Source organism: Marmota marmota, unplaced genomic scaffold (genome assembly GCF_001458135.2).
Source record: "Marmota marmota marmota unplaced genomic scaffold, marMar, whole genome shotgun sequence".
NCBI classification, from domain to species: Eukaryota; Metazoa; Chordata; class Mammalia; order Rodentia; family Sciuridae; genus Marmota; species Marmota marmota.
Window position 1 is genome coordinate 19457575 of NW_026000101.1, and position 25420 is coordinate 19482994.

Here is a 25420-nt window from a genome sequence, read left to right on the forward strand (position 1 = left end):
TTGACCACTGACAGTAGCAGCACTTTATAACTTCGTGGCACAATTTTATTCAAACAGTCCGCTATTAAGGAATCTGGGGAATAACTTCTTGTATCGTACTATCATAAATCGTGCTACAGTAAGTGCTCATGCTCATCTTTTAATATTTTTACCACATCTTTGGGACAGTCTTACAATGGGATTGCTGGTTCAGAGGCACCTATAAAATCCTGCCAGATATTAAGTTACTCTTTTTGCTTCCCGCTGTGCAGATGGAGGAACAGTCAGACAGTAGCCCAAGGTCCCTTTACCAGTTACTTTTATGGCTGGGAGTTGAACTTGGTGTAACTATCTGCTGACTCTCTAGGTCATGGAGAAAGCAGTTCTAAGGTAGGAGAGAAAAGCCCAGAATTTTGCATCTGGACAGACATTCACTGAAACACATACGCTCATCTTTCCAGCTCGCGGGACACTAGTTGTTCTTCCTCTGACCTCTCATAGTCTCTGCTGGGCCGCTCCACTCTAATCCAAAACTCAGGGACCAGCCCCTCGCGCGCATGCGCACACGCTGCTTTCCTTCAGAGGAATTTGGCGCTACTGCAGAGGCGGGACCAGGTTGTGACGTCAAAACAGCGCGCCCTTCCCAGGCGTCCTCGCAAGGTCGCTCTGAGGAGCGGGAGCGCGCGGGACAAGACCCTGTTTCGGGGGCGCGCTGCGTCCCTTTGCTTTACTACCCGCGGCGACATGACGGGGTACACGCCGGATGAAAAACTGCGGCTCCAGCAGTTGCGAGAGCTGAGGCGACGATGGCTGAAGGACCAGGAGCTGAGCCCCCGGGAGCCTGTCCTACCTCCCCAGAGGATGTGGCCTGTGGAGGCATTCTGGAATAAGTTTTTGCAGGATAGGGCCCCTTGGAAGAATGTGGTGAGTTACGGACCTCCCCGTCCCTCTAAGCATAGCCCGCAGCGGCCACACGGAGGACTGACACTGTTCTGAGCCAGCGAGTCCCGGTAGTTCCCCAAGGGAGAACCGGGTGTGAAGTCTCAGGTTTATCCAGGTTGCTCGCTCCTCTAGAGGTTTGGGCAGGGAGCACGTATATAGCCTTGGGAGAATCGCGCCCTTCGGCTGTCAAGTGTAGTGAGGAGGCGGCGAATCAGGTTTTTATAGGACGCTGCACGTGTGGTTCTTTGGACGGTAGAAATCTCTCGGAATGACAGCCAAGGATTCACGGACATGAAGGTTCTGCGATTTTAGTATTTGAGCGTACTTGTCTGCCTTTTAAAGTTGAGGTTATAGAGACAAACACTGTACCCAACTACCAGAAGGCACAATGACCCCCGGGCTGGTAGTACAGCCATATATGATTGTACAAAGGCAAGGTCTTGTTGGTACGCTTAGTGAGTCATATTTGCAAGCCCCCTTTCTAAACCACAATTATGTACTTCTAACACACCGTTTATTGTTGTTATATTCCTGGACTTCGCTAGGCAGAAAATTACTCATTTAAAGAATGGTCTTTATTTTCAGGATGCTTGGGTATTTTCTTGCAGTCTTGTTAAGTCATATCAATGTGATATTTTTAGAAGTCTTTAAAATATTATGTCGGAATTACTTTCAGTTAGGTGCAGCACTGGCTAAATAATAGTAATAATGCTTGTAAGCAACATTGGGTGCTTGCTATGTGTGTGCCTAGCAGTCTGCTGAGGGTTTTTTTGCTTTTGATTGTTTTTACATATGTTCCCTTTTTTCTTTACTCCTATCGGATAGAAACTGTTCCTAATCCTCTTTTTAATATGAGGAAACTGAGGCCTACAAAAATTCAATGATTTACCTGTGGTCACAGAGCTAATTGAAGGAGTTGTTGAAATCCACATGTATCTACCATCTTACTGTACTACAAAGTTTAGTGCAACAGAATTGGTGTAAATTTTTCTGAGAAAGTGATATATTTATAGTGGTAAAATTAAACTGTTTAATTCATACCTTCGCAGTATTCCATATTGATTTTAGCAGTCACTAGTTGAAAGGTGATATCTCACCCATCAGCCAGAGATTTAAGAAAGTAAATAATCATTTGTTGAATTCCATCTCTGCTTACTTTGAGTGGATCATTTCTTCTATAGTTATAAGTGTTATAATACTTAGACTCTAGATTGTCCTTTCCTTGAAAGGATAGGTGTGTTTCAGTCAAACTGGCTGCCGTCAAATAATTGAGTTCAGGTCTCTTTTGTCTTTGTTTTACAACGGTATGTCAGAAGGCATCTCACAGTGAGTTTGGAATACCCCTATCTCAGTATGTAAAATGTTCTTTTTCCAGCACTGGTGTACTCAAGGTTGTTTGCCTTTCTCCTAGAATAATGCAAGTAATATTGGTTGTCAGTACTAAAATTGATAGATTAGAGAGATGACTTTACTTGAAAAATTCTGTAGGTTGATAACTCGGACTAAATCCATTAAACTTATTCTTTCATTATTTATGCCCTGATTTATCTTTAACAAGTTTATAATGTTTTTAGAAATCTTTAAAAAACAAATCTATAAATGTCTTATTATAGTCTTGTAAAATGCTATTTGTCTTAAGCCTTATTTGCTCTGGACTCTGTTCATAATCCTATAGCAGGCCTACATTTAGTAAAAATATTTGAGTAAGATTAGCAGCAGACTGTAATAAAATATGCCCCAGTTAGAGATTTGTATAATAGTCATGACATTGTTATAGCAATTTTTGTTTTTTGTTTTATTTTTTTAACCACAAACATAAAATGAGATATGTGTTTATTTTGTATATATTTTTTTCTCCTCAGATCTATAAGGTATACAGGACCAGTATCTTTGCTGTTACTTGTGTACTTATACCCACCTGGATTGTTCATTATTACGTCAAATATCATGTGTCGGTAAGTATGTTTTAAGCATGTGCTTTTCAGAATTTATTTTTAATATTATGCAAAACAGACTCCTATGTGGGTATGCTGTACTCCCTATTCATATAGTGGAAATAATCTGCCACTTAATAGCTGATTTTGAAGTACTTTGAATCCTTTTAATTAAAAGGTTTAATGAAGATTATAAGTAATTAAGTATGGTTTTTCAAAAAAAAAAATTAGTCTTTAGCCGGGCACAGTGATAAAAGCCTATAATCCCAGCAACTCTGGAGGCTGAAGCAGAATCGCAAGTCCAAGGCCAGCTGGGGCAATTTAGTAAGACCTCATCTCAAAATAAAAAGGCTGGGTGTATGCTTAGTGGTAGAAATCCTCTGGGTTCAATCCCCAGTATGATGGGGTATGTGTGGGGGTTATTCTTTAGAGTAGTCTACAACTTAAAAATCCATTTCCTGGTAGAAATAGTGTTTAAATGATTAGAATGTGACTGACCTAATGATACTAGTGTATACTGAGAATTCTGAGCTGGAGAGGAAATAAAATAATAGAATGTTTTGAGCATAGATCTAATGTAAAATTCAAAATAGGCAAAGGTTATCTTTGTCATGATCCCGTTTTCATTTCCTTCATTTTTGTCTGATTTTTCATAATTCTCTTTCTTTAGAATCCAGGATAGCCATTAGCTTGAACTTGTTAAGTGAAAGTTCTTATGTGGACTGATTAAATGGAGCCAGTTGCCATATTTTAAAGGATAGGGATAGCACAATCAGGTGCATGGTATTGGATCAAGGCGAGATGAGGGGGGGATGTAATTTCTGGAATGGCACGGAAGGGGGAGCAACAGTGGCTGCGGTGTGTGGAATGCTGGAACACAAACATTGGGGAGGGCATTCTTGTAACTGAGTGAGGGGTTAGATCCTAAGTGGATTGTAGGGGAGAAGGCTGAGCACAGCTCTTTGGGGAGCAGCAGTGGGAATAATCTGTTGTAGGAAGTGGAACTTAGTAGAGGAAGGAGGACATCTGGAGGAAAGGTGGTATGAGACAGTGATGGAAGTGGCAACCCAGAGTAAGATGAAGAACCCAATGATTTGAGGTTATAATATTGGGGGTATGGTAATGGTAACAGTAGATTTGTTACCCCTAGGATGATTGATCAAATAAGTAAACATATTGATGATACTAGAACTCAGAATTCTCACTGTTGGAAAAAGAATTTACATATATGAAAAGAGAGAATTGGAAATATTGGTATGAACTCACCACTTTTACTATGTATTCTTAAATAGATATAGAAATAAATATTGGATATAAAGGTGTGTATGCCTGTGTGTTTTCATTTCCTAGCTCTGTCTACTGAGAAGGCCTAACTAAGGCCCCTTAGTTATTAGGATGCCTACCAACCACGTCATATTTTCTAAATGCATTTCCCAGTTGAAAAGCTGTAGAGCTTCTTGGAGAAATGGCTTGATTCCAGGGCCAGAGCAGAGAGTACAAAATGGGTCAGAAAGTAAAGAAGTGCTCAAAGAATAATAGGGATATATGAAAAAGACACTGAGTCAGGTTGAAAGCACTCTTCCTGGAACAATTTGAACATCAAAAAATAAATAATAATGGAATCATCTGAATAAATAAAATGAAAATCTGTGAGTTCATACTCATATAAATAAATTACTTAATGGTAGAAAACAAAAACTTTTTGCAATAGATTGCTAAATAATAAATGGATGAGAAATGATAGAAAAGTCACCATTTGAGAATAATCATAGTAATATTTAATTACTATGTTAAAATTAACCTTAATCATCAAAATACTTACTTGTTATAAAGGAAAAAAGAATAACTTTGTAGTGACGAAATCCAGCAGGCAATACCATAATGTTGTCAGTAATGGGACAAACTGAAATTATGTAATTCTTGAAAGGATGTGATAGAAGAAAACAGCATGAATTTTGGGATATTTCTACCAGAAGTGCATAATCTGAATTCACTCAGGAGGAAACAACAAACCCATATTGAGGGACTCTTCTGCATATTTATTGCTTGTTTCCTTCAAAAGTGTCTGGGTCATGAGACCTTGAATATCTGGTTTCATGAATATCTTAAAAATTGTTCCAGACTGAAGAAGACTAAAGTGAGACTGCCAACTAAATGGAATTCTTGATTAATGGGCATAATCTCCTTAGTCAAAAGAACAAAGGTGACATTGGCAGTCAGAATTTTAAAGAGCCTACATAATCAGTGGAGAACAAGTCATGTAAGGGGTTTTCTGAAAAGTCCAAATAATTATTGGAACAATAATTGAAATTGGGTGGGTTCTTTAAATCAAATAGATGAAGTGATATATTAATGTCAATTTCCTGATTTGATGGCTGTATTGTAATTATTTTAAGAATATTGCCTGTAGGAAATATATAATAGAGTTACTAACCAGTCAGGCAATTTACTATAAAGTGATTCAAGAAGCCCATTGCAGTGGCTCATGCCTGTAATCCCAGCTGCTTGGGAGTATCTCAAGTTTAAAGCCAGCCTCAGCAACAGTGAGGCACTAAGCAACTCAGTGAGACTCTATCTATAAATAAAAAATACAAAAATGGTTGGGGATGTGGCTCAATGGTTGAGTGCCCCTGAGTTCAATCCCTTGTACCCCCCCAAAAAAATGATTCAAGAAAAAATTTATTTTTGTCAATCTTGCAACTTTTCATAAGTTTAAAGTTATTTCAGAATAAAATCAAAACAAAAGTGAGGGTCTGCCTAACAAGTTATATATAATCTTGTTGAGATTTGCTTTCTCTTAGCCTGTTGAAAGAGGTGTGAAATAAATAAGGAAATCTGTTTGAGTTCTCCAAAAATCATCTCTTAACATGATTTGTTCTCTGTTGATTTTGTAGAATCTTTGATTGATGATGTCATCTTTGTTCTTTTCACTAAGGAAGTTACATTCCTTGATAAATAATATAGAGTGCTTAGTACGTCCTCTTTCTTTATTGCTGAAGAAAAAAAATACGGGAGTAAATTCCTGACTTTAAATGTGTATGATGTTAGACAATACATATGATTTAGGTAACAGTATGGAGGAGAAAAGTTATTCCAGGTAGAAGGAAAGATATGGAGTCAGTAATGAACATGAAAATGTTCCCAAGACTGAGAAGATGACTAGAATGGAAGGTTTCTGTTGATTTGGTAGGCTATGATCAATTCATGGGAGGTCTTAAAAAACTTGGCAGAAGAAGTTGATTTGTATGTGTTAGGCTTTGGGAAGCTCTCCATTTTTAAGTGGGAGAATGACTTGATGAATGTAAGAAAAAACATTGCTGTCTAGGGTGAATTGAAGGGAGGAAAGTCTGACATCAGGTACATCAGGTGGAGGCTGTTGCAGTTTAGTAGGTGGTAAAGTGATAGGAATCTGGTTAGTGTGAAGACAGCAGGAATGAAAAAAGAAAAGTGAAGCCAGGAGACATTTTTGAAGAAAGAAACATCTGAAGTTTGGCAGCTGATTGGGTTAAGTATAAAGGCAAAGTTATGTCCTTTATGACTGTAAAATTTCTAGCCTTGGAGTTTATAAGTGGAGAATCTAGAAGAGAGTGCTTTCTGGTGATAAGAAGAAAGTTAATTTGTTTAGGATCATGTTCTGCCATAGCAATTTTTGGAGATATCCAAGTGGACATGGTCTGTTTTATGTGTTAAAATGTGAGATTATTTGGGTCTGGTAAAACCAATATAAAATCTTTATGCAACCAATAAAGGGAGATAACAATTTATATCTTCACAGGTCAGGTAATAGTTTATATTTCTATTGTTGAAGGGTTTTAAAATGTTTTTATATTTACCTATAAATCTATAGACCATTTCATATCATTATATTTCTATTTTATTTACTTTTTTACTATTTTAGCATGTAAGACCCTAGAAGAGAAAGATATTACTTTATGATTTTTTTAATATTTGTTTTTTAATTGTAGTTGAACACAATATCTTTATCTTATTTATTTATTTTTATGTAGTGCTGAGGATTGAACCCAGGGCCTCGCACGTGCAAGGCGAGCACTCTACTGCTGAGCTACAACCCTAGCCCCTTTATGATGTTTTTCTAATATCCAAAAGTGACTTTTATATACAGAAAGAATTGGTTACAGTTACTAGGAATATAATCTAATATTAAGTTAGTTTTAAATTTTAAAAATCTATTTTTTCTTAATTCTTATAAAATCCATTTTTAAAATTCTGTTAAATTCTTTATACAGCTAATAAAATAAGAACAGTCTGCTTTCTTTGTTCTCACCATCTTTGGATTAATTGGTGTTGAACTCTCCTAAAACAATTCCACTTACAAGTAAATATCAAATTCTCTTATAGGCTTTAAATGCTTTTATAGATTTTATATATTCAATTTTATTTTTAAGTATTTATAGAGTAAATTCATAACCCTAAGAGACAAAATTTTTTTTAAAATTTATGATCACAAGTCTAAATCAATTATGCGTTTTAATTAGAATCCTAAACCTAGTCTGTTGAATCGTTTAATAGCCACATTATCTTACACAAGCACATTCACTAATCAAAAAGATATTATATGGATTGTCCCATGTTTTCAGAACTTTTAAAAGTTGACATTTATCTATTTATACTTTGGGTTTAATTTACTTTATATATCTATAACTAAATTTAGGATTTAAAAGATCTTATCCTCTAGGAGAAGCAAATTTAACAAGCTGCGGTTACTAGGTTGATAATACAGTACATTAATATGCTTGCTTATCTGAGGGATTAACACTTTCAGGTGATTTTTTTTCTTAGCCAGTGTTAGACATTTAATTAATCGTTTTGTGCCAATAGAGGTCCCAAGGCCATTCACCTTATTCTTTCTCTTGATTTGGGTAAGCACAGGTCTGTGTCTTCAATAAGATTGTAACCAGTTTTCTTCAGCTAATTTTTTTGCTGCCTACCTGAATTCTACATCTCTCTGAAGAAATTTCAATGTCTTCTTGATTTTGGCCACAGTTCTTAAAAGATTTTAGTCTTCACATGTATTCTCTCATACTCTAGTTCCTCATGTCTTATATCCATGGCCTATGTATGCCAATGACCTTTAAATAGTCTGGTGGTGTATCTTGTACAGATGTACATGATTTGTAAGTACATTTATTCAACAGTTACTTAGCACCTCCTGTGTGCAAGGCACTGTTGTATTTATTATTAATTAATTAACAAACTTATTTATTTATTTATTATTTTGGTACTAGGGATTGAATACAGAGATGCTCAACCACTGAGCCACATTCCCAGCCCTTTTTTTATATTTATTTAGAGACAGGGCCTCCCTAAGTTGCTGAGGCTGGCTTTGAACTTGAGATCCCCATGCCTTAGCCTCCTAAGCCTTGGGATTAGAGGCCTGTGCCACTGTGCCCAGCAAGGCACTGTTTTAAACACAGGGATACAGCAGTGAACAAAGCAGATTGCATACCTGCCCCCACTAAATGCTTATTCCCATTTTGGAGACTGGCAGTAAATACATGAACAAAGAGACATGTAATGAAAGTTACAGAAGGTGATCAAATCTCTATAATAAAAATTAAGCAGGGTAAAAGATTAGAGAATGATGGGGGAGAGAAGGAGGAGGGGGAATATAACTCAGTGGTAGAGTGCTTTCCTAGCATGCATGAGGCCTAGGTTCAATCCCCAGTACAAACAACAACAAAAAAACAGGGGCCAGTGTTTTAATTTGAGAAAGTGATATTTGAAAAGAAATAAATGAAATGAGGTCATGAGCCAAGCAGATATGTAGGAGAACATTTCAGGTAGAGTAAGCAATAAGTATAAGGCTCTGAGGCATAAGCAGGCTTGACTGATTGGACTAATAGCTAGGGAGCCACGGAGGCTACAGTACAGTGAGGGAGGGAGATGAGTGGTAAGAGATCAGACAGGTAGCCAAGGGCTGGGTCATGTCGAGTCTCAGAGATCACAGAAATGACTTTGAATTTTTCTCTAAGAATTATGAAACTTTGAGCAGAGATATGGTACATCTTAAAAGTGTCACTCTGCTCTGCCTGCATTGTAGAGGATACAGAGTGGAAGCAGAAAGGTTAGTAGGTGCTATTGAAATAGTCCAGGTGAAAAAAATAATAGAAGTTTGATCAGGGTGGTATTACTAGAAATGATGAGAAGCAATTGGATATAAGGTACATTATCAAGGTAAACCAAAAGGATTTGCTGAGGGGTCAAGTCTGTTGGTCTTTGGAATGAGAAGTGTCATTTACTAAGATAGGGAACATGGGGTGGGACAGTTTGGAGATGGGGAAGTTAATGGTTGGGACTGGTTGAATTTGAGATGCCTATTGATAGCCAAATGGAGATGTTGAATAAAAAGTTGGATGTATGTATGAGTCTAGAGTTCTATGAAAGTTTGGGGCTTAGGTTAAAGCTTTGGATATGATTTATTTTATATTTCAAACAAACTCAACACCATAATTAACACAGTTACTTTCATTACAGAAAAAACCATATGCCATTGTTGAAAGGAAGCCCAGAATCTTCCCAGTAAGTCTCTAAACTCTTAAACTCTGAATTTTCTTTTAGTCATTATCTGTGCCCCACTTCCACTGATCATTAGACTAAAATGTTCTTTTCCTCTGTCAGTTTTAAGTGTGTGTTCTCTCTCTCTCTCTCTCTCTCTCTCTCTCTCTCTCTCTCTCTGTGTGTGTGTGTGTGTGTGTGTGTGTGTTAAATTAGTATGAGGTAGCAACTACAGTTGAAAATGGGAAGCGGACACACTAATTTTCAACACTCGTTTTATGACCTGATCTTCCTAAAGTGAGTTGAAGGTATCAACAGATTTTCACTGGTACTGTTTCATGTTGGATGAGGGACTTAGGGCATAAGGCTGAGCAGGCATCTGAGCACAGTGACAGTAACTGCATTTCTATTTTTTTCAAACTCTAATTTTCTTGTGGGATTTTTTTTTTTTTTTTTTGGCCTCATTTTCAAGGTTTGACCTGAAGCTCTCTGTGAATTTAAAATCCATTAATGTGCTTTAAATTTATGCTATTAATATGTAAGGCTTACTAATTTAAAATAAGTCATTTCAGGGGCTAGAGAATGTAGCTCAGTGGTAGAGTGCTTGCCTAGCATGTGTAATGTCCTGGATTTGATTCTCCAATACCACTAAAAGGGAAGAATTTTCTAAAATGAGTTAATTCAACATAAAAGACTACTCACTGGTCAGCTGGTATTTTTATTAGCTGTTGGTAAGGTTATTGTTTAGTATAGGAAAATAATTCATGTTATGTTCATGTCCATTTCTAGTCAACAGATAATGAATAAACTATCATTAACTGTAAAATCTAATCATGAAACTCAAAATTCATTGATGTATTTCATAATAAATCATTATCTATTACATCAAGGGAATTTAAGGGAAAATCACCACAATTGGCTAACTGTCCTAGTTGTAACTCTGCTTTAGAAAAGAAGAGGATTTCTTCTTTTACTTTCTTATGCATATTTGATGTGTGTTAGGGCCTATGTTGTTTCAAAATAGTAAAATATCTTGCTGCTTTCATCAGTTGGGTAAGTTATATTTATTCTTATGTTTGCTTATTTTTTATTTTGCCATTTCTATTCAAAAGGTGAGCTGTGTTCAGAAGACCACATCAATGATTCTGTAGCATTTCTTTATTTTGGGGATTTTTTTTTTCTTCCCTTTGTTGTGGTTCTTTACTGTGTCTGTACTGTTGACTCCCTAAGAATCTCCCTTTTTGAGAACCTGAAGACTGCCTATTTGTACATGTTTTAGAATAGGATAGGCAGTAGCAATCTTATAAATTTTTGGCTTAACAAGTTTATTTCTTGTCATCACAAATGAGTGTGGATCAGGCAATCCACCTCAGTCTTATAGCTCTGCCTCTGGAAAAGAGATGTCCAAGATTGTGGTAGGGGAAGAAAGCACTGGATATCTAAGGGGATGATTTTTAAAGTAAAAGTTTGGAAGTAGCTTACATTACTTCTCAAATCCTACTGGCCAGAAAGAATTCCCATTGTCCTGAGTGTCTATGTAGTTTTTAATTTAATTAATTTTTGTTTCTTTTTTGCCATTTCCCTGACTCTCATACATGGTGGAATCTTTGCCACAGTCTGTACTTGCAGTCATCAGATAGCTTTTTACTTTCTTCTCCACATATATACAGCATACTCAGTTCCTAGGGAGAAATCCCAAAGTCCTATTCCATCATGGTAGCCAGCACAAATTCATGATCTCCAGATAATTCTCAGAAGTATCTGTTAGGTTCAGATGTGATTTTTCTTGATTTGAGGATCAGTGAACCCAAAAGGCAAGTATCCCTTTCCTGCCCTAACCACACCCATTGTTCAGTGGTAGATTGTGGGTAGCACAGCAGTCACTAGGTGTGGCGGTTCCAAAATCTTAGAAGTCAGATGCTCCTCTGTGTGCTAAGTTACTTGAATAGGTACTGATTTTGTCTTCTAGATGGAACACCTTTGTTCCTTGTTTTTCCTGGTCCCTGGCTTTAACCATGGGGTTCTTTATTATCAACCTAGACCATCTGTAAATGGATATTGGGAAGCACACCCTCCTTAGCAGTTGTAGAGCCTTTAAAATATGCCTCCTGCTTGCTGGTTGAGTGCCAGAGGTGGTTTTATTTTCAAACATTCATAGGCTCTGTAGTCTGTATGTTTGGCATCTTTGGCCATGCATTTCCCTTAACATTCAGCAAGCATAGAAAAATACCTGGTAGATCTCATCTGTTTGCTTCTATATGGAGGTCATCTGAAATAGAATGGTTCAAAGGCTATTTTCACTTCACTCTGGTCTTTGCCATGGGACTGAATCTCTCTGCTTCCTAAGTTTTAATGGCATCTGTTGCTCAAAATCTGTTAACCATTACTATTTAGGAATTCCAAAGCAATTTGATTTTCTAGTACTACAAGATCCTGAATTTTTAGATTCTCTCCTTTATTTCTCCTCTCAAATCATCCACTTCTTTCCCAAGCCCATGTTTCTTAAAGTACATGCCCACGGCAGCCAGTAGTATCCAAATACATATATATATTCTTTTTTCTGAAAAGAAGTTCTCCTAGAACCTCAAGTTCATTAGGCACTTTGCTTCCAAGTTATTATAGGAGATGTTTTGCTAAGTAGTTTGCCCTTGCCTTTTGTTTCCATCTTTTTAGCTTTGAGTGCCTGTGCATTTGGCACCAAATGGCCAAACCAGTGCACTGTGGCTCGACTTTCATTATAGCAGCATTAAATGACCTCAAGGCCCCAATTTTTTGTGCTACTGTGCTAACAAATTGTAATCAAAACATATGTGGCTTAAATATAAAACTAGATTGTTTCTTCATCAGATGACAGTTCTGAGCAGCACCAGCTCAGGAAATGGCAGGGTGGGAGTGAGGAATGGGACAATTCTACTCTACTCAATCACTTGGGAACTGTCAGACTGAAAGAGAATCTGTTATCTAAAACATATACCTGAAATTGAAGCTAAGTAATTTGCTGAAAATTATACAGCTTGTTAACGGAGGGTCCAAGATTCTTCATACTTGGTTCTCACTTCAAAGCCCGTGCTCTTTGACCAGATAATGTGAATGCTAATTTTTCCATGCAAGGTCTGAACATAGACTAGAATAAAACTACCACTTCTGCAGACTTTAGATTTTTCTAATAAATGCTTCTTCATTTTCCCAGGGTGATACAATTCTGGAGACTGGAGAAGTAATTCCACCAATGAAAGAATATCCTGATCAACATCACTGATGACTACTTAAAACTTTCAAAGGTTTATGAGCCCAAGTTTGTTCCTATTGTCATATTTACTGAATATACTTCCTGGAAAAGTAACTAATAAAGTTTATTCTCAGAAAAGTATCCTCATATTTCTTATAAAACATTGTACAACTTGCAATTCTTTGAATAATTTTAACAATAAGTAAAACCCAGAAATGTCAAAAAGTAATCTGGGCCTCCACCTACTTTTTCTGGCCATTTTGACTTGAGAAACAGGATGTAGAAAAGTAGTTAGTCACTGATTTTCCCCCCTTACATAGTCTTTACTCCAGTTTTGGTGAGGGTATGCAACAGAGTAAAATATTGCAATAAGAAAATATAAAGACAAATTCCACATTTTTGTTTTAGAGATTAAAAAAAATTTGTAGTTGTAGATGGACAGCATGCTGTTTTATTTTATTTTTATGTGGTGCTAAGGATGGAACCCAGTGCCTCACATGTGCTAAAAGCAAGAGCTCTGCTACTGAGCTACAAACCCAGCCCCTAGAGTATTTTTAATTAAGAATTTTAGAAACTAGATTGAAAAACTTCTCATTCTATCTCTGTAAGGATGGCCTTAGCCTAAGCAATTCCATTTTAACTTCATTTAAAAAAAACCTAAAGTCCCACCAGGCACCAGCCTACAGAGCCCTCCAATATTGTTGTCAGGCATAGCCTGATAAAGACAAGTCAGTTTCCACAACCCTGATAAAACTGTAAGTCACTATCATTTGTCTTCACCCTGATAAGAGTCAATTGGATGGGAACCACCAAATTGTATGTCCTGACACTGGAATGAAAAAGTCACTAAGAAACCTGGTATCAGCCGATTGGGACTCAAAAGACGAGCAAAAGCCCCCAAATTTAGTATAAATGATGGAGCAAATGTACAAATATTCCCACATGCCAGAGAGCCTGATGAGGACTCAGACATCCCAACCCTTATCTGCCTGATCTTCTGCATGGGCCTCACTGCGCTCAAATTCTACAGCCACATCTTGACCCTGGTGAGAATGTTGACTTCTCCTTAAGACCCTCTCAACCAGATGTCAGCTTCACCCCAGGAGAAGACTTTAGAGGTTCCTGACCTAATCACTGCAGTCTGAGTGAGTGTGCATCTGCTGGACTTAAGGCCTAAGGCTTGAGATTTTAAGCTTAGCATGCAGGGGGAATGTCTTTAATTAAAGTCTGTCATGATTACATATGTTTGCAGTGCTTAGAATTAACTTAGAATCGTTTGCTTTGGTTATATGTCTATTGCAGTACCCATCATTAAAGACTGTCATTTTCTTGATTAAGAATCTATAGAGTGAAATTGAATGATTTGAGTGAATAAAGCATTGAAAAAGGCAGAAGCGCATGGACATTCTTTATTTCTCCCCTCGAATGCAGATGTCGCACTCTTGCCCATCCTGAGAATCTCTGGTCTGACACTCAAAAGCTATAAGATCTATTTGAAAAATTATCCTGTTTGTGCTTATTATAAAAAACTATACAAAAATAAATCTGGGAAGTGTGGATTTTACTTTTAAATCTACATAGGTGTCAGATAAGCATGAAGAAAAGAACTGTATTGCAGAGAATTAAATCCAAAAGAACTACAAGTTTTCATTCATCCCGAAGATTTTGTCTGGGTATTCTTTCCTTAGCTGTCGTTGAGCAGCTACTGTTGAGGCATAGATGACATATCCCCAGGAGAGTAAAACGACTGCAAGCAGCAACTGAAAAAAAAAAAAAAACAAGAGGAAGTAAAAGCAAAATATTTATATAAATGAGCGTAGTACTCCCGCTCCGGTCAAGTTACCACGTACCAGGTGAAAACGGGAATTATAGTAACAATCTAATAAATGGGAGTTCTAGGCGAGTACACCCAGCAGCTCTTACGTAAGAAGCGGAAGATCGTGTCCTCCAGGAAGAGGCGGAGTCGAGTTGAGGGAGTGAGACGCTCAATTCAGGAATGGGTTTTAGAGTTTCTGAGCGCTGAAGAAATAGGGGGCCTTCCTCCCGCGGGCCCAGGAAGTCAACGCTGTAGGGCCCCGCCAGTCACTGGACCTACCACTGAATAAATCCAGTCCAGGGTGCGGCGACTCACTGGCTTCATGGTAAGGAGGCGACGGTCGTAAGCGGGAATGCGCGGAAGCCTCAGGCTCTAAAGAAAACTCCGGGGCGGTGGCTGCTGGGCGGCAGCAGCCATCTTACAACCGGGCGCGAACGCCCGCCCACGCGCGTCTTGGAGCGCTTCCTAAGGGCCCAGCGGTCCTCTTCCGCCCGGAGTTGGGCTCGGTCACGTGACCGGTGTTAGCCCGCCTTTCAGCGAGGGGGGGTGAAATAAAGAAGAAAAATCTGTTTAAAATTGCTTTTCTGCTGCCAGAGATAGGCATGCCGCAACTGATTTCCTTTACAGATGTAGTGCAGTAGTGACTCAGAAAAATGTGCCATTGTGCGCGTTTAAAAGTTTGAGAAGTAATCCATGTTTTAATGTTACACCGGTGTCTACGCTGAAAGAATTAACGTTTCCCCTTTGTTACCACATAATATAGAAGGTCGTGTGTTGTTCTTTGACACAAACAGAAATACCACCATTTTATTTTATTTAACAGATGAGTTGCTGGCCTCTTTGTTAACTGAACCCTCTGAGATTGAGAATGCACAAGCTTGTTGATGTAAATGGTATTTCTAAGAAATATGTGGTGTTACCAGGCATAATATACAAACCAATCAACAAGTGTTTGTTGAACGTTTGTTATGAGCTTAGAACCACATCTTGTGTGAGCTATTAGGCCCAAAGTACCGCAGTTTGGCTCGCGAGACCGAGTCTTAAGTTCAGTTCTAGAATGTTGGGGACGGTGGCGTTTGAGGCCCGAGTGGTAGAATTTGGCAGTGGGCCGCCTTAGCTCAGGCGTTCTTTCACGGTATAGCTTAGATACCATTTTAACAGGATTTTAAGCCAGATTTGGGGGAGTAGGAAAGGGAAAAGCGGTTCTTTGAAAGAAAAACGTCGTTTGGGGAAGAGTTTGGGTAAGTATTTTTCCCCAAACCACAGATCGAGCTCTCTGAAGACTTTTAAGAATGCTGGTTGGGCTGTGGTTATGGATCTCACTCGAATTCCGGTGTTAACTTCCTATCTGAGCTATCGGAGGTTGAACACTAGTTCCTTTATACATGGTAGAGATCATTAAGTAACTTCTCCCAGAGTTTGGTGGAGTTTGAATGTTATTTAGTTATTGTGCGTTTGGGGTAAGCTGGGAGCGAACATTTATTGTGTGACCCAGTAACCTCGAGTGATTTATCAATCGTTTGACACAGATCTGTGCCTCAGGGGGTCTCGTTGCTCAACCCAGGGGAACTGAGCCAGGGGGGAAGGGCGGTGTCTTGGGCTTAATGCGTTAAACCCCGCCCTCAGTGCCGGCGCTTGTCTACTGCGCATGCGTTACGGAAGCTGCTGTGTTTTGACGCGCCAGGGGTTGGGGGAGTGGGTCTCGCTTTCTGCCCCGCCCCCAAGCTGCTTTTGGTGATGAGCATTTTACGTCACAGGGGTCGCAGCAGCAGCCAGGGTCTCCGCTGTCTCGCGAGGAGGGTGAAGCGCCCCCGCCTACTCCCGCACCGGAGGGTAGGCGGAGAAGTCGCCGGGTACGCCTTCGTGGATCTTGCCGTCACCGACCTAGCCTCCTCCGCCGTGGGGAGCTTGCTTCCAGCGCCGCAGCCGGGCCTGCGCCGGCATCTTCCGAGGTGAGCCAGATCGGGAACAATGAGGCGCGGGGGTCGGAAGTGCTGGGCGAGCTGGCGCTCCCCACTGGAGCGAGGCCCTTGCACAAGGGGTTGCGGCCTCGGGCCCCTTAGGCCGTCTGGGCCTCAGCAGGGTAAAGGGTCCTAGCAGGCGGCTCCTGCTGCGCACCTGTGGATTGGTGCGGGTGGGCGGGTGAGGGTTGCGTTTCCAACTAGCGCTCCCGAGGGGCGCGAGCTTAGCGGTGTACTGGAAAGAGCTTGGACTCTGGGAAAAAACAAACAACCGCTGAGTCTGAATCGTGGCTTTGCCGCTGATAGGGAGTGTGACCTTGGCCAAGTCCCCAAACCGCAGAACCCGTCTGTATAATGGGAATAACTGTTTTAGTTCGTGGTGGTTATGTAATAACACATGATGCTATGTTCTATCCTCGCCAGCGGCAGTTCTTAACCTAAGGAAACCACTATCAGGGTGACTATTGGAGTTGTCTGTGCAGTGGTACACATTCTGGGCTGGGCTTGTCTGCCTGTGATTTCATCAACAATCCAGTTAGTTGCAGCTTTCCTCATTCGCAGACTAGAAGAGAACAGTGCTGAGATGAGGTGCACAATGACTTCAGAGGAAAAATGAATAGAATTTATAGTAGGTAATATACCTAGTTATTTAAGACAAATTAGAAGCAGCTCCCCAGGACTTAAGCTAATAATGGTGAGGCTTTTTTGTTTTGGAGGGCCTTTGTTTTTATTACATGAAATCCAAACCTCTGCTGTTGGCCACAGACAACCGTGCTTATCTGGAATGAGTGGCTTTAGAGGGGAAAGGTTTCTCAAGCATTTCTTTTTTATTGCTGGAATTGAAATGAAATTTGGTAAGATGTGATCAGTAAATTGTATAATTTTGTATACCCTTTTGAAATTGGTGATAATACAGTTCAGAAAGGTGCAGAGATTTTTTTTTTTTTTTAAGTAACAAGGAGTAAGACTGAGATTGTTTTTAATATTTTGGATGTCTTTCTAGTTCATCTACCTGTGAATCTTATTAAGTATATTATGGTTATTTAATTATTATAGACTGTCCTCTGAGCACTTATCAGTTACCAAAATTAACTTTTATTTTCACATAACATAGGGGAACAGTGTTGGGTTCTTTCTGTGTATCAAGAGTTGTGCTGAGTGTTACAGGAAATATATCCCGTCACACAACCACCTTTTCAAGTGAGTTTGAAAAGGTTGCTGTTACTTTGCAATTTTAGAATTCAGAAATTAGGTTTATAATTTAGGTTTTGAGAAATAACTTCCTCCATGTCATACAAGTAAGAAGTGGTTTGATTTTCAACATTGACAAGTGCTTTAGGATTAACATTAATTATTCAAATGTAATCAGATTAGTAAGTTTTATATCCACTGATAATTTAAGGAATGCTATAGAAGATGACTTTATAGAAAGTCTGGCTTTATAAAATATAATTTTGCAGAGCAGTTTTATTTCATTTTCATAGCACATCTATGACCTTCTTTAGATTCTAGCCTCCCAATTGTTTTTTTCGTCCATCTGTTTTCCTTAGATACCTCATGCCTGTTGATTTACCTTTAATTCCCTCAAATTATAACATAAAGAGTTCTTATCCTTGTTAGAACCAGCAAACAGATTTAAAGATTTGATAAAGGAAAGGTTTGGCTTAATCAGTTCATCCTCAAGATGAGAACTTTATTTTGGATTTGGGAGGCTCTTAAAGAAGTGGGATCAGAAGAACTGATTAATCTCCTCTATGGGGAAATTAATTTGCATTCCTAATTCATAAAGTGCTAGAGAAACCTTTACACAGGTGTTTTCTCAAACCTGCAGCCTTAAGTGTGTTTACCATTAGGTCCATCTTTACAACCTAAATCTAGAATCTCTCCTGCAAACTTCCCAGTGTCCTAGCCATACCAATTTTATGCCTTAATTTTATTTTTTAAACACCTTTGTTGAGCTATAACTTATATTCCATCATAAGCTTTGCCTATTCATGTAATTCAGTAGTTTTTAGTTTATTTAGAGTTGTTCAACTATCATCATAATCTAATTGTAGAAAGTTTTCACTATGCCAGAAAGAAACCTCATTACCAGCATTCATTCACTTTAGATTTCCCTATTCTGGACATTTCATATAAATGATATCATACCATATGTGGGTTTTTTGTGGCTGATTATTTTTTTCATTTGATATAAAAAAAAGGTTCATCCATTTTGTAACATGTATCAGTATTTCTTTTTATTGCCAAATAATCCATTTTATATATAAACCACATTTTATTATTCTAATCCAGTTGATGGACATTTTACTTTCCACCTGTGAACTATTATGACTAAGGCTGCTGTGAATATTTACATGCAAATATTTGGACATGTATTATTTATCTTGGGTAAATATCTAGATGTGGAGTTCTTGGGTCATATATGATTTGTTTTAACAAACATTTTAACTTTCGTGATAATTTGGAAGAGGTAATTATCAGCAGATTTGAAATGATTCAAATATGACATATTTGATCTGCTTCATTTATCATAATTTCTGACAAATACCATTCCTTGTAGCTAAAGATATTCCTGTGTAGAAATACGAGAACTCTAAGTTACTCTTTTTACTTATGGTGGAGGATGTTGTTGGTCTGTCTTTAGTCATATGCTGTCAAAGTGGTTGATAGGCTTAAAGATTTTGTTCTATTTGAATTTCAAGTTTAATATTAATGTCCAGGCTGGGGTTGTGACTCAATGGTAGAGTACTTGCCTAGTAGATGCCAGGCACTAGGTTCAATCCTCAGCACCACATAAAGAAAATAAATAACTAAAATAAAGGTATTGTGTCCAACTACAACTAAAAATTAATAAAAAATAATGTCCTTTAATTTATTCTGGGTACTATATTTTTTGGAGGGTGGAGGGTAACAAGGGATTGAACTCAGTGGCACTCAACCACTGAGCTAATTTCTCCAGCTCTTTTTTGTATTTTATTTAGAGGCAGGGTCTCATTGAGTTGCTTTAGCACCTTGCTTTTGTTTGCTGGCTTTGAATTCGGGATCCTCCTTGATCCTCCTGCCTCAGCCTCCGGAGCCACTGGGATTAAAGGCTTGCCCCACCCTCCCAGCCAGGGTAGCAGTTTTTATGTGAACAAGAAATGTTCAGTAAATACTAAAATTCTACCCTCCAAAGAAACAAATTAAGATAAAATGTATTGATTAGAAATTCACCAGCCTTTTTTTCCAAATATAATAATCCCCTTACCCAGAAGGTAAAATTAAAATATAGAGTTAATGTGAATTTCTTTGTTTTACAGAACTAGTTTTAGGTGAAACTTGGTCTTTAGTCCAGGTCATCTGATAACCCCTTAAGTTCCCTTCCTATTTTTGCCTATTTCTTTCCTCTAAGCCATACACACTATCCCTGGATCCTGCATGTTTTTATGCCCCTCCCCACAATAGGTGGATTAAAAAAGCATTATAAGTAGAAGGAGATGCTGAGAAATGTATGCAATAAAAAGTTTAGAATACAAATAATATTGAAAAGGGTTGGGGATATAGCTTAGTAGTTGAGCACTTAACTAGTATAGTGAGACCCTGGGTCCCCAGTACCACAAATAAAAAACAAATGGACAAACGCAATTAGTATTACATATGTATAATTGTTTTTCCAGACCTGGTAAATAATGAAAAACAGTAGGGATTTTTGTATTTCCAATCCAGAAAATAGAAGATTAGATGTATTTGAACCCTTGAAGGAACATTTATTCATTATTAATTGATTACCTTTTAAGTTATGATTCTGGGAAAACAAAGATGCCCTAAATGAGCAAATTTAACTTGAAAAACGTGGTGGAATTTTTCACTAATACAAGTGTTGTAAGGTTTTTCTTTTTTATAGTTGTTACAGGCAATGAGTTTTTATTATTTAGAAAATTGCAGTTCTGTTATTTAACTAACTTAGCATTTGGCTAGTGATGGAACTTACTATGATAGAGGAGCAGAAGAATATGAATAATAGGCCTAGGGAAACATGAAGAAATTAATATTTAATATATGCAAAATAATAAGTGCAGAATTTAGCAAAATAAGATTTATAGATAGCAAGTTCAGAATTAATGCATGTTAGATTTCAGACTGGCAAATTTATTTTGTAACTTATGAATTGATATAAACTGATGAATTTAAAGAAAACAAATCTTTAAGATCCTTATGATCCCTGTGGGCAAAGATAATAGGAAAGGGGACTGAAAACATGATTTCAAGATACGTTGTGGTGGTTTGACTTTGGGTTTAAAAAAAGGCTAAGGAAGGGTTCTTAGAAAGGAATCAGTGATTAACTGAACATAATAGTGTAGTAACAAAAGTGTCAAAATAGTAATGATAGTATAATAACTGCAGCTGATGTTTACTTAGCGGTTACTATGAGCCAGGCACTGCCCTTGAGTGTTTTTAATATTTATTTCACTTAATCCTTACTAAAAGATTGTTTCAGTGAATCTTTCACTGAAAATCATAGAATTAGTTTAAATAGATAAATTTTATTTAAATTAGCTCACTAAAGCTGTCTTTAAAAAGTACATATACAGTATTACCACAAGTAAAATAAATGGGTAGTATATAATGTTAGGGGCATGTGTATATGAAAGCCATAAAACTGTGCATAAAAATGAAATAAGCTTAAGGCTGTGGTGGTTTTGCTTTTATTTTCCAGAGAGAAGGGTAAGAGGGGAAGGGATGTTTTAAAACATGTTAGTTGTTAAATCTGAATAGTAGATACATGAGCACTTGTTATATTTTCTCTTGTACTTTTCGTACATGTCAACTATTTCTCAAATTATTTTTTAAAAGAATAATAAAATGTTACATAGTATTTTTGAGCACTTATTATGTACCAGGCCCCCTTTCTGATGGCCTTTTACATCTTTACAAACCCATTAGGCAAATTCTGTTGTCACTGACCTACAGATGATATTAAAGCATAGAGATAGTAACACTTGATAGTATGCCACAGGATTCAATTCTGGAAATCTGCCTTTTCAGGGCTTGTGCTTTAAGCACTATATTATTATGCTACAATGCCTCCTTATAGTAAAATAAAAATAAGCCGCTCGAGTGTTTTCATGAAGTATGTTCCAAGGTTTTTATTTTGTAGTCATTACTCTTTATCTGGTTACTGATATATTTCTTTCCCTTTTACAGATAATGGCATCAGCTGCTAAAGAATTTAAAATGGACAACTTTTCACCTAAAGCTGGCACTAGCAAATTGCAACAGACAGTACCAGCTGATGCATCTCCTGATTCTAAGTGTCCTATATGCTTGGATAGATTTGATAATGTGTCTTACTTAGATCGCTGCTTACACAAGTTCTGTTTTCGCTGTGTTCAGGAGTGGTCAAAAAACAAAGCTGAATGTCCACTATGTAAACAGCCCTTTGATTCTATTTTTCATTCTGTGAGGGCAGAAGATGACTTCAAGGAGTATGTCCTAAGACCTTCATATAATGGTTCTTTTGCCACCCCTGAAGTTCGACGATTTCGCTACCGAACAACAATGACAAGGGAAAGAAATGTTTCTGTTTATTCACCTAGTAGTACCATGAATAGAAGAACAACTACTCCACCAGATAGTGGAGTGCTGTTTGAAGGGTTAGGCATTTCATCAAGATCTAGAGGTGTTGAAATTCCTCAACTTATGAGACAGATTTCATTAAGGCAATCTACTGCAGATGAAAGGCCTTTGCGGAAAATTCAAGAACAAGATATTATTAATTTTAGACGAACTCTCTATCGCGCTGGTGCTCGAGTTAGAAATATAGAAGATGGTGGCCGCTATAGGGATATTTCAGCTGAATTTTTCCGTAGGAATCCAGCTTGTCTTCACAGGTTAGTCCCTTGGTTAAAACGTGAACTTACAGTTCTTTTTGGAGCTCATGGATCTTTAGTCAATATTGTCCAGCACATCATCATGAGTAATGTTACTCGCTATGACTTGGAGAGTCAGGCATTTGTGTCTGATTTAAGACCATTTTTACTTAATCGAACTGAGCATTTTATACATGAGTTTATCAGTTTTGCTCGATCTCCTTTTAACATGGCAGCTTTTGACCAACATGCTAATTATGATTGCCCTGCTCCATCATATGAAGAAGGTAGCCATTCTGATTCTTCAGTCATAACAATATCTCCAGATGAGACTGAGACCCAAGAGCTGGATATTAATGTAGCCACTGTTAGTCAGGCACCTTGGGATGATGAAACTCCAGGACCATCTTACTCAAGCTCAGAGCAGGTACATGTTGCCATGTCTTCCCTTTTAAATACTTCTGACAGTTCAGATGAAGAACTTATCACAGAAGGAGCCACGTCTCAGATACAAGGAGTACAAACCAATGAAGACCTAAATAATGACAGTGATTCTTCTTCAGATAATTGTGTCATTGTTGGGTTTGTTAAACCACTAGCTGAGAGGACGCCAGAACTTGTTGAACTGTCCTCAGATTCTGAGGAGTTAGGCTCTTATGAGAAAATAGAAACAGGGAAGACACAAGAACAAGAGCACTCTTACAGTACTGGTGATAGTGATGTTAGTAGATGTTCATCTCCACGCTCTATTCTTGGAAAAGATGAGCAAATGAATAAAAGTCATTGTGATTCTGGTACAAGAATCAAATCAAGGAAGGAAGAGAAACGATCTACATCATTGTCATCTCCTAGAGACCTGAGCTCATCTATGAGAGGAGACAGAGTATATTCCCCGTATAACCATAGACACAGAAAGAGGGGAAGATCCAGAAGTTCGGATTCTCGTTCCCAGAGTAGAAGTGGGCACGATCAGAGGAATCATAGAAGGCATCATGGGAAGAAAAGAATGAAGAGCAAACGATCCAGAAGCAGGGAGAGTAGCAGACCTAGAGGAAGAAGAGACAAAAAGAGATCAAGAACTAGAGATAGCAGTTGGTCAAGAAGAAGCCAAACTCTTTCTCTAAGTAGTGAAAGCACAAGCAGATCAAGATCTCGTAGCAGTGATCATGGCAAAAGAAGATCACGGAGCAGAAATAGAGATCGCTATTATTTAAGAAATAATTATGGAAGCAGATATAAGTGGGAGTATACATATTACAGTAGAAACAAGGACAGGGACGGTTATGAATCGTCTTACAGAAGGAGGACTCTGTCCAGAGCCCATTATTCTAGACAATCTTCAAGTCCAGAATTTAGAATTCAGTCCTTTTCTGAAAGAACAAATGCTAGGAAAAAGAATAATCACAGTGAAAGGAAGTATTATTATTATGAAAGGCACAGATCGAGGAGCCTTTCTAGTAATAGGTCAAGGACTGCATCTACAGGGCCTGACCGGGTGAGAAACGAAAAGCCTGGAGGGAAACGAAAATACAAAACACGGCATTTGGAGGGTACTAATGAAGTTGCTCAACCATCTCGTGACTTTGCTTCTAAAGTAAAGGACAGTCATTACCAAAAATCTACATCAAAATTGGATGGAAATTACAAAAATGAGAGTGACAGCTTTTCAGACAGCCGATCATCAGAGAGAGAAACAAAACCTAAGAAAAGAAAAAGAAGAACCCGGAGCTTAAGTGTAGAGATAGTCTATGAAGGGAAAGCTACCGATACAACTAAACATCATAAAAAGAAAAAGAAGAAACATAAGAAGAAGCATAGGAAACATCATGGCGATAATATTTCACGTTCCCCAGTTGTTATTACTATTGACAGTGATAGTGATAAAGATTCTGAAGTGAAGGCAGATATGGAAGAATGTGACAATAATTGTCCTCAAGACCCTTTACAAAATGAGTTTTTGGCTCCTTCCTTGGAACCATTTGAAACTAAAGACGTAGTCACAATAGAAGATGAATTTGGTGTCCTGGACAAGGAGTGTGATATCACCACACTTACCAACAACTTGAATAATGCCAATAAGACTGTGGACAATATTCCGCCCCAGCCAACTTCAGTTGAACAAACTCTTGATGTAAGAGAAGAGAGCACCTTTGCCTCCGATTTGGAAAACCAGCCCAGTAGTGTTGTATCTATTCAAACTGAGCCATCAAGGCAATTGCCATCTCCACGGACATCATTAATGTCATTGTCTCTCCATAGAGATTGATGTCTTAAAACTGCCAAAGCATCTCATTGAGGATTTTGATGGTATAGAAAGGAACATTGTTATCTATTACAGTCTATTTAAAGATGACTTTTGGTGAAAACTCTTCCCCTTTAAAATATTTTAAGTGATTTTTTTTGTGTGTGTTAATTTGTAAAAATCATTATTTGTTCAAAAAGTATGTATGTCCCACCCTCAGAGGTAAGCACTTTTAAGTAAAGAAAATGATATTGCTAGTGGTTTATTTAAAACTTTGGATCCTTTTTAAATAAAAAGTGTAAATTTTAGAAATTATTTCATAAAGCCATATGGTATTGACATATTTTTAAGGTAGTCAATGAGTATTTTTGAATTTTTTTTTTGAAAGTTATTCTGGAAATGTGTTATAAGCTAGGAGAGTCCCTTTGGACAGTCTTTATTTTTCCTCTTAAAATTTGTATGATTCAAAACATTTCTTCAGGCTGAATTGAAGCATTTTAATCTACAGTTTATCTTGACTTCTGCCAAAAGGAAAATTTAGTATCCTTTATATACTTGTTTATCTGGACTGCCAGTAAAACGTGTATTCAACAAAAGAAAATAAAATAGTAACATTTAAAACAAGAATTCAGGAGTTTTCCTATGCAATAGTAAAATATGTGTGTGTGTGTATATATTATTGGAGTCAAATTGGTGAAAATAGATGATCAGCATTTATAGATGTCTCAGTTTCAATGAGTATTTTAGTTACTTAATCTGATTTTGAGTATCTTGCTTTCCGTCTTCAGCAGAATGCATTTTTGGAGGATTTAGCTTATTAGAGAAACAAAAAAAGCTTTTAACCAAACTTTGTGTTATTTTTTATCTTGTTTTAGAGAAGATAAAACTGCTCTACATCTAGCCTAATGTAAGATTGCTAGAGAACAGTAGAACTTGAATTAAATCTAAA

The 25420-nt window shown here is 37.8% G+C and overlaps 3 protein-coding genes across 5 annotated transcripts; 2 read left to right on the forward strand and 1 right to left on the reverse strand.

Moving 5' to 3' along the window:
• Positions 1 to 598: 598 nt before the first annotated feature.
• On the forward strand, positions 599 to 12738 carry Ndufb6 (NADH:ubiquinone oxidoreductase subunit B6). The gene is made up of 4 exons (XM_015492461.2): positions 599 to 903; positions 2784 to 2876; positions 9351 to 9395; positions 12562 to 12738. The coding sequence occupies exons 1-4, from the start codon at positions 724 to 726 to the stop codon at positions 12628 to 12630; spliced, it is 387 nt and encodes a 128-aa protein (XP_015347947.1). The 5' UTR covers positions 599 to 723; the 3' UTR covers positions 12631 to 12738.
• A 1256-nt stretch (positions 12739 to 13994) lies between these two features.
• On the reverse strand, positions 13995 to 14877 carry Smim27 (small integral membrane protein 27). Of its 2 annotated transcripts, none has more exons than XM_048783520.1 (2): positions 14696 to 14877; positions 13995 to 14360 (listed from the first exon to the last, which is right to left on the reverse strand). In XM_048783520.1, the coding sequence occupies exons 1-2, from the start codon at positions 14738 to 14740 to the stop codon at positions 14238 to 14240; spliced, it is 168 nt and encodes a 55-aa protein (XP_048639477.1). In that variant the 5' UTR covers positions 14741 to 14877; the 3' UTR covers positions 13995 to 14237. The 2 variants fall into 2 exon arrangements, 1 of the variants encoding a protein (XP_048639477.1); XR_007340710.1 differs by lacking the exon at positions 14696 to 14877 and adding an exon at positions 14451 to 14547 and having other exon boundaries at positions 14145 to 14360.
• Topors (TOP1 binding arginine/serine rich protein, E3 ubiquitin ligase) lies at positions 14553 to 25095 on the forward strand. 2 transcript variants are annotated; one of them, XM_015492462.2, is made up of 3 exons: positions 14553 to 14741; positions 16174 to 16368; positions 21565 to 25095. In XM_015492462.2, exons 1-3 carry the CDS (start codon positions 14739 to 14741, stop codon positions 24493 to 24495), a joined length of 3129 nt encoding a protein of 1042 aa, XP_015347948.1. In that variant the 5' UTR covers positions 14553 to 14738; the 3' UTR covers positions 24496 to 25095. The 2 variants fall into 2 exon arrangements, with proteins under 2 accessions (XP_015347948.1, XP_048639476.1); XM_048783519.1 differs by lacking the exon at positions 16174 to 16368.
• The last annotated feature ends 325 nt before the right edge of the window (positions 25096 to 25420 follow it).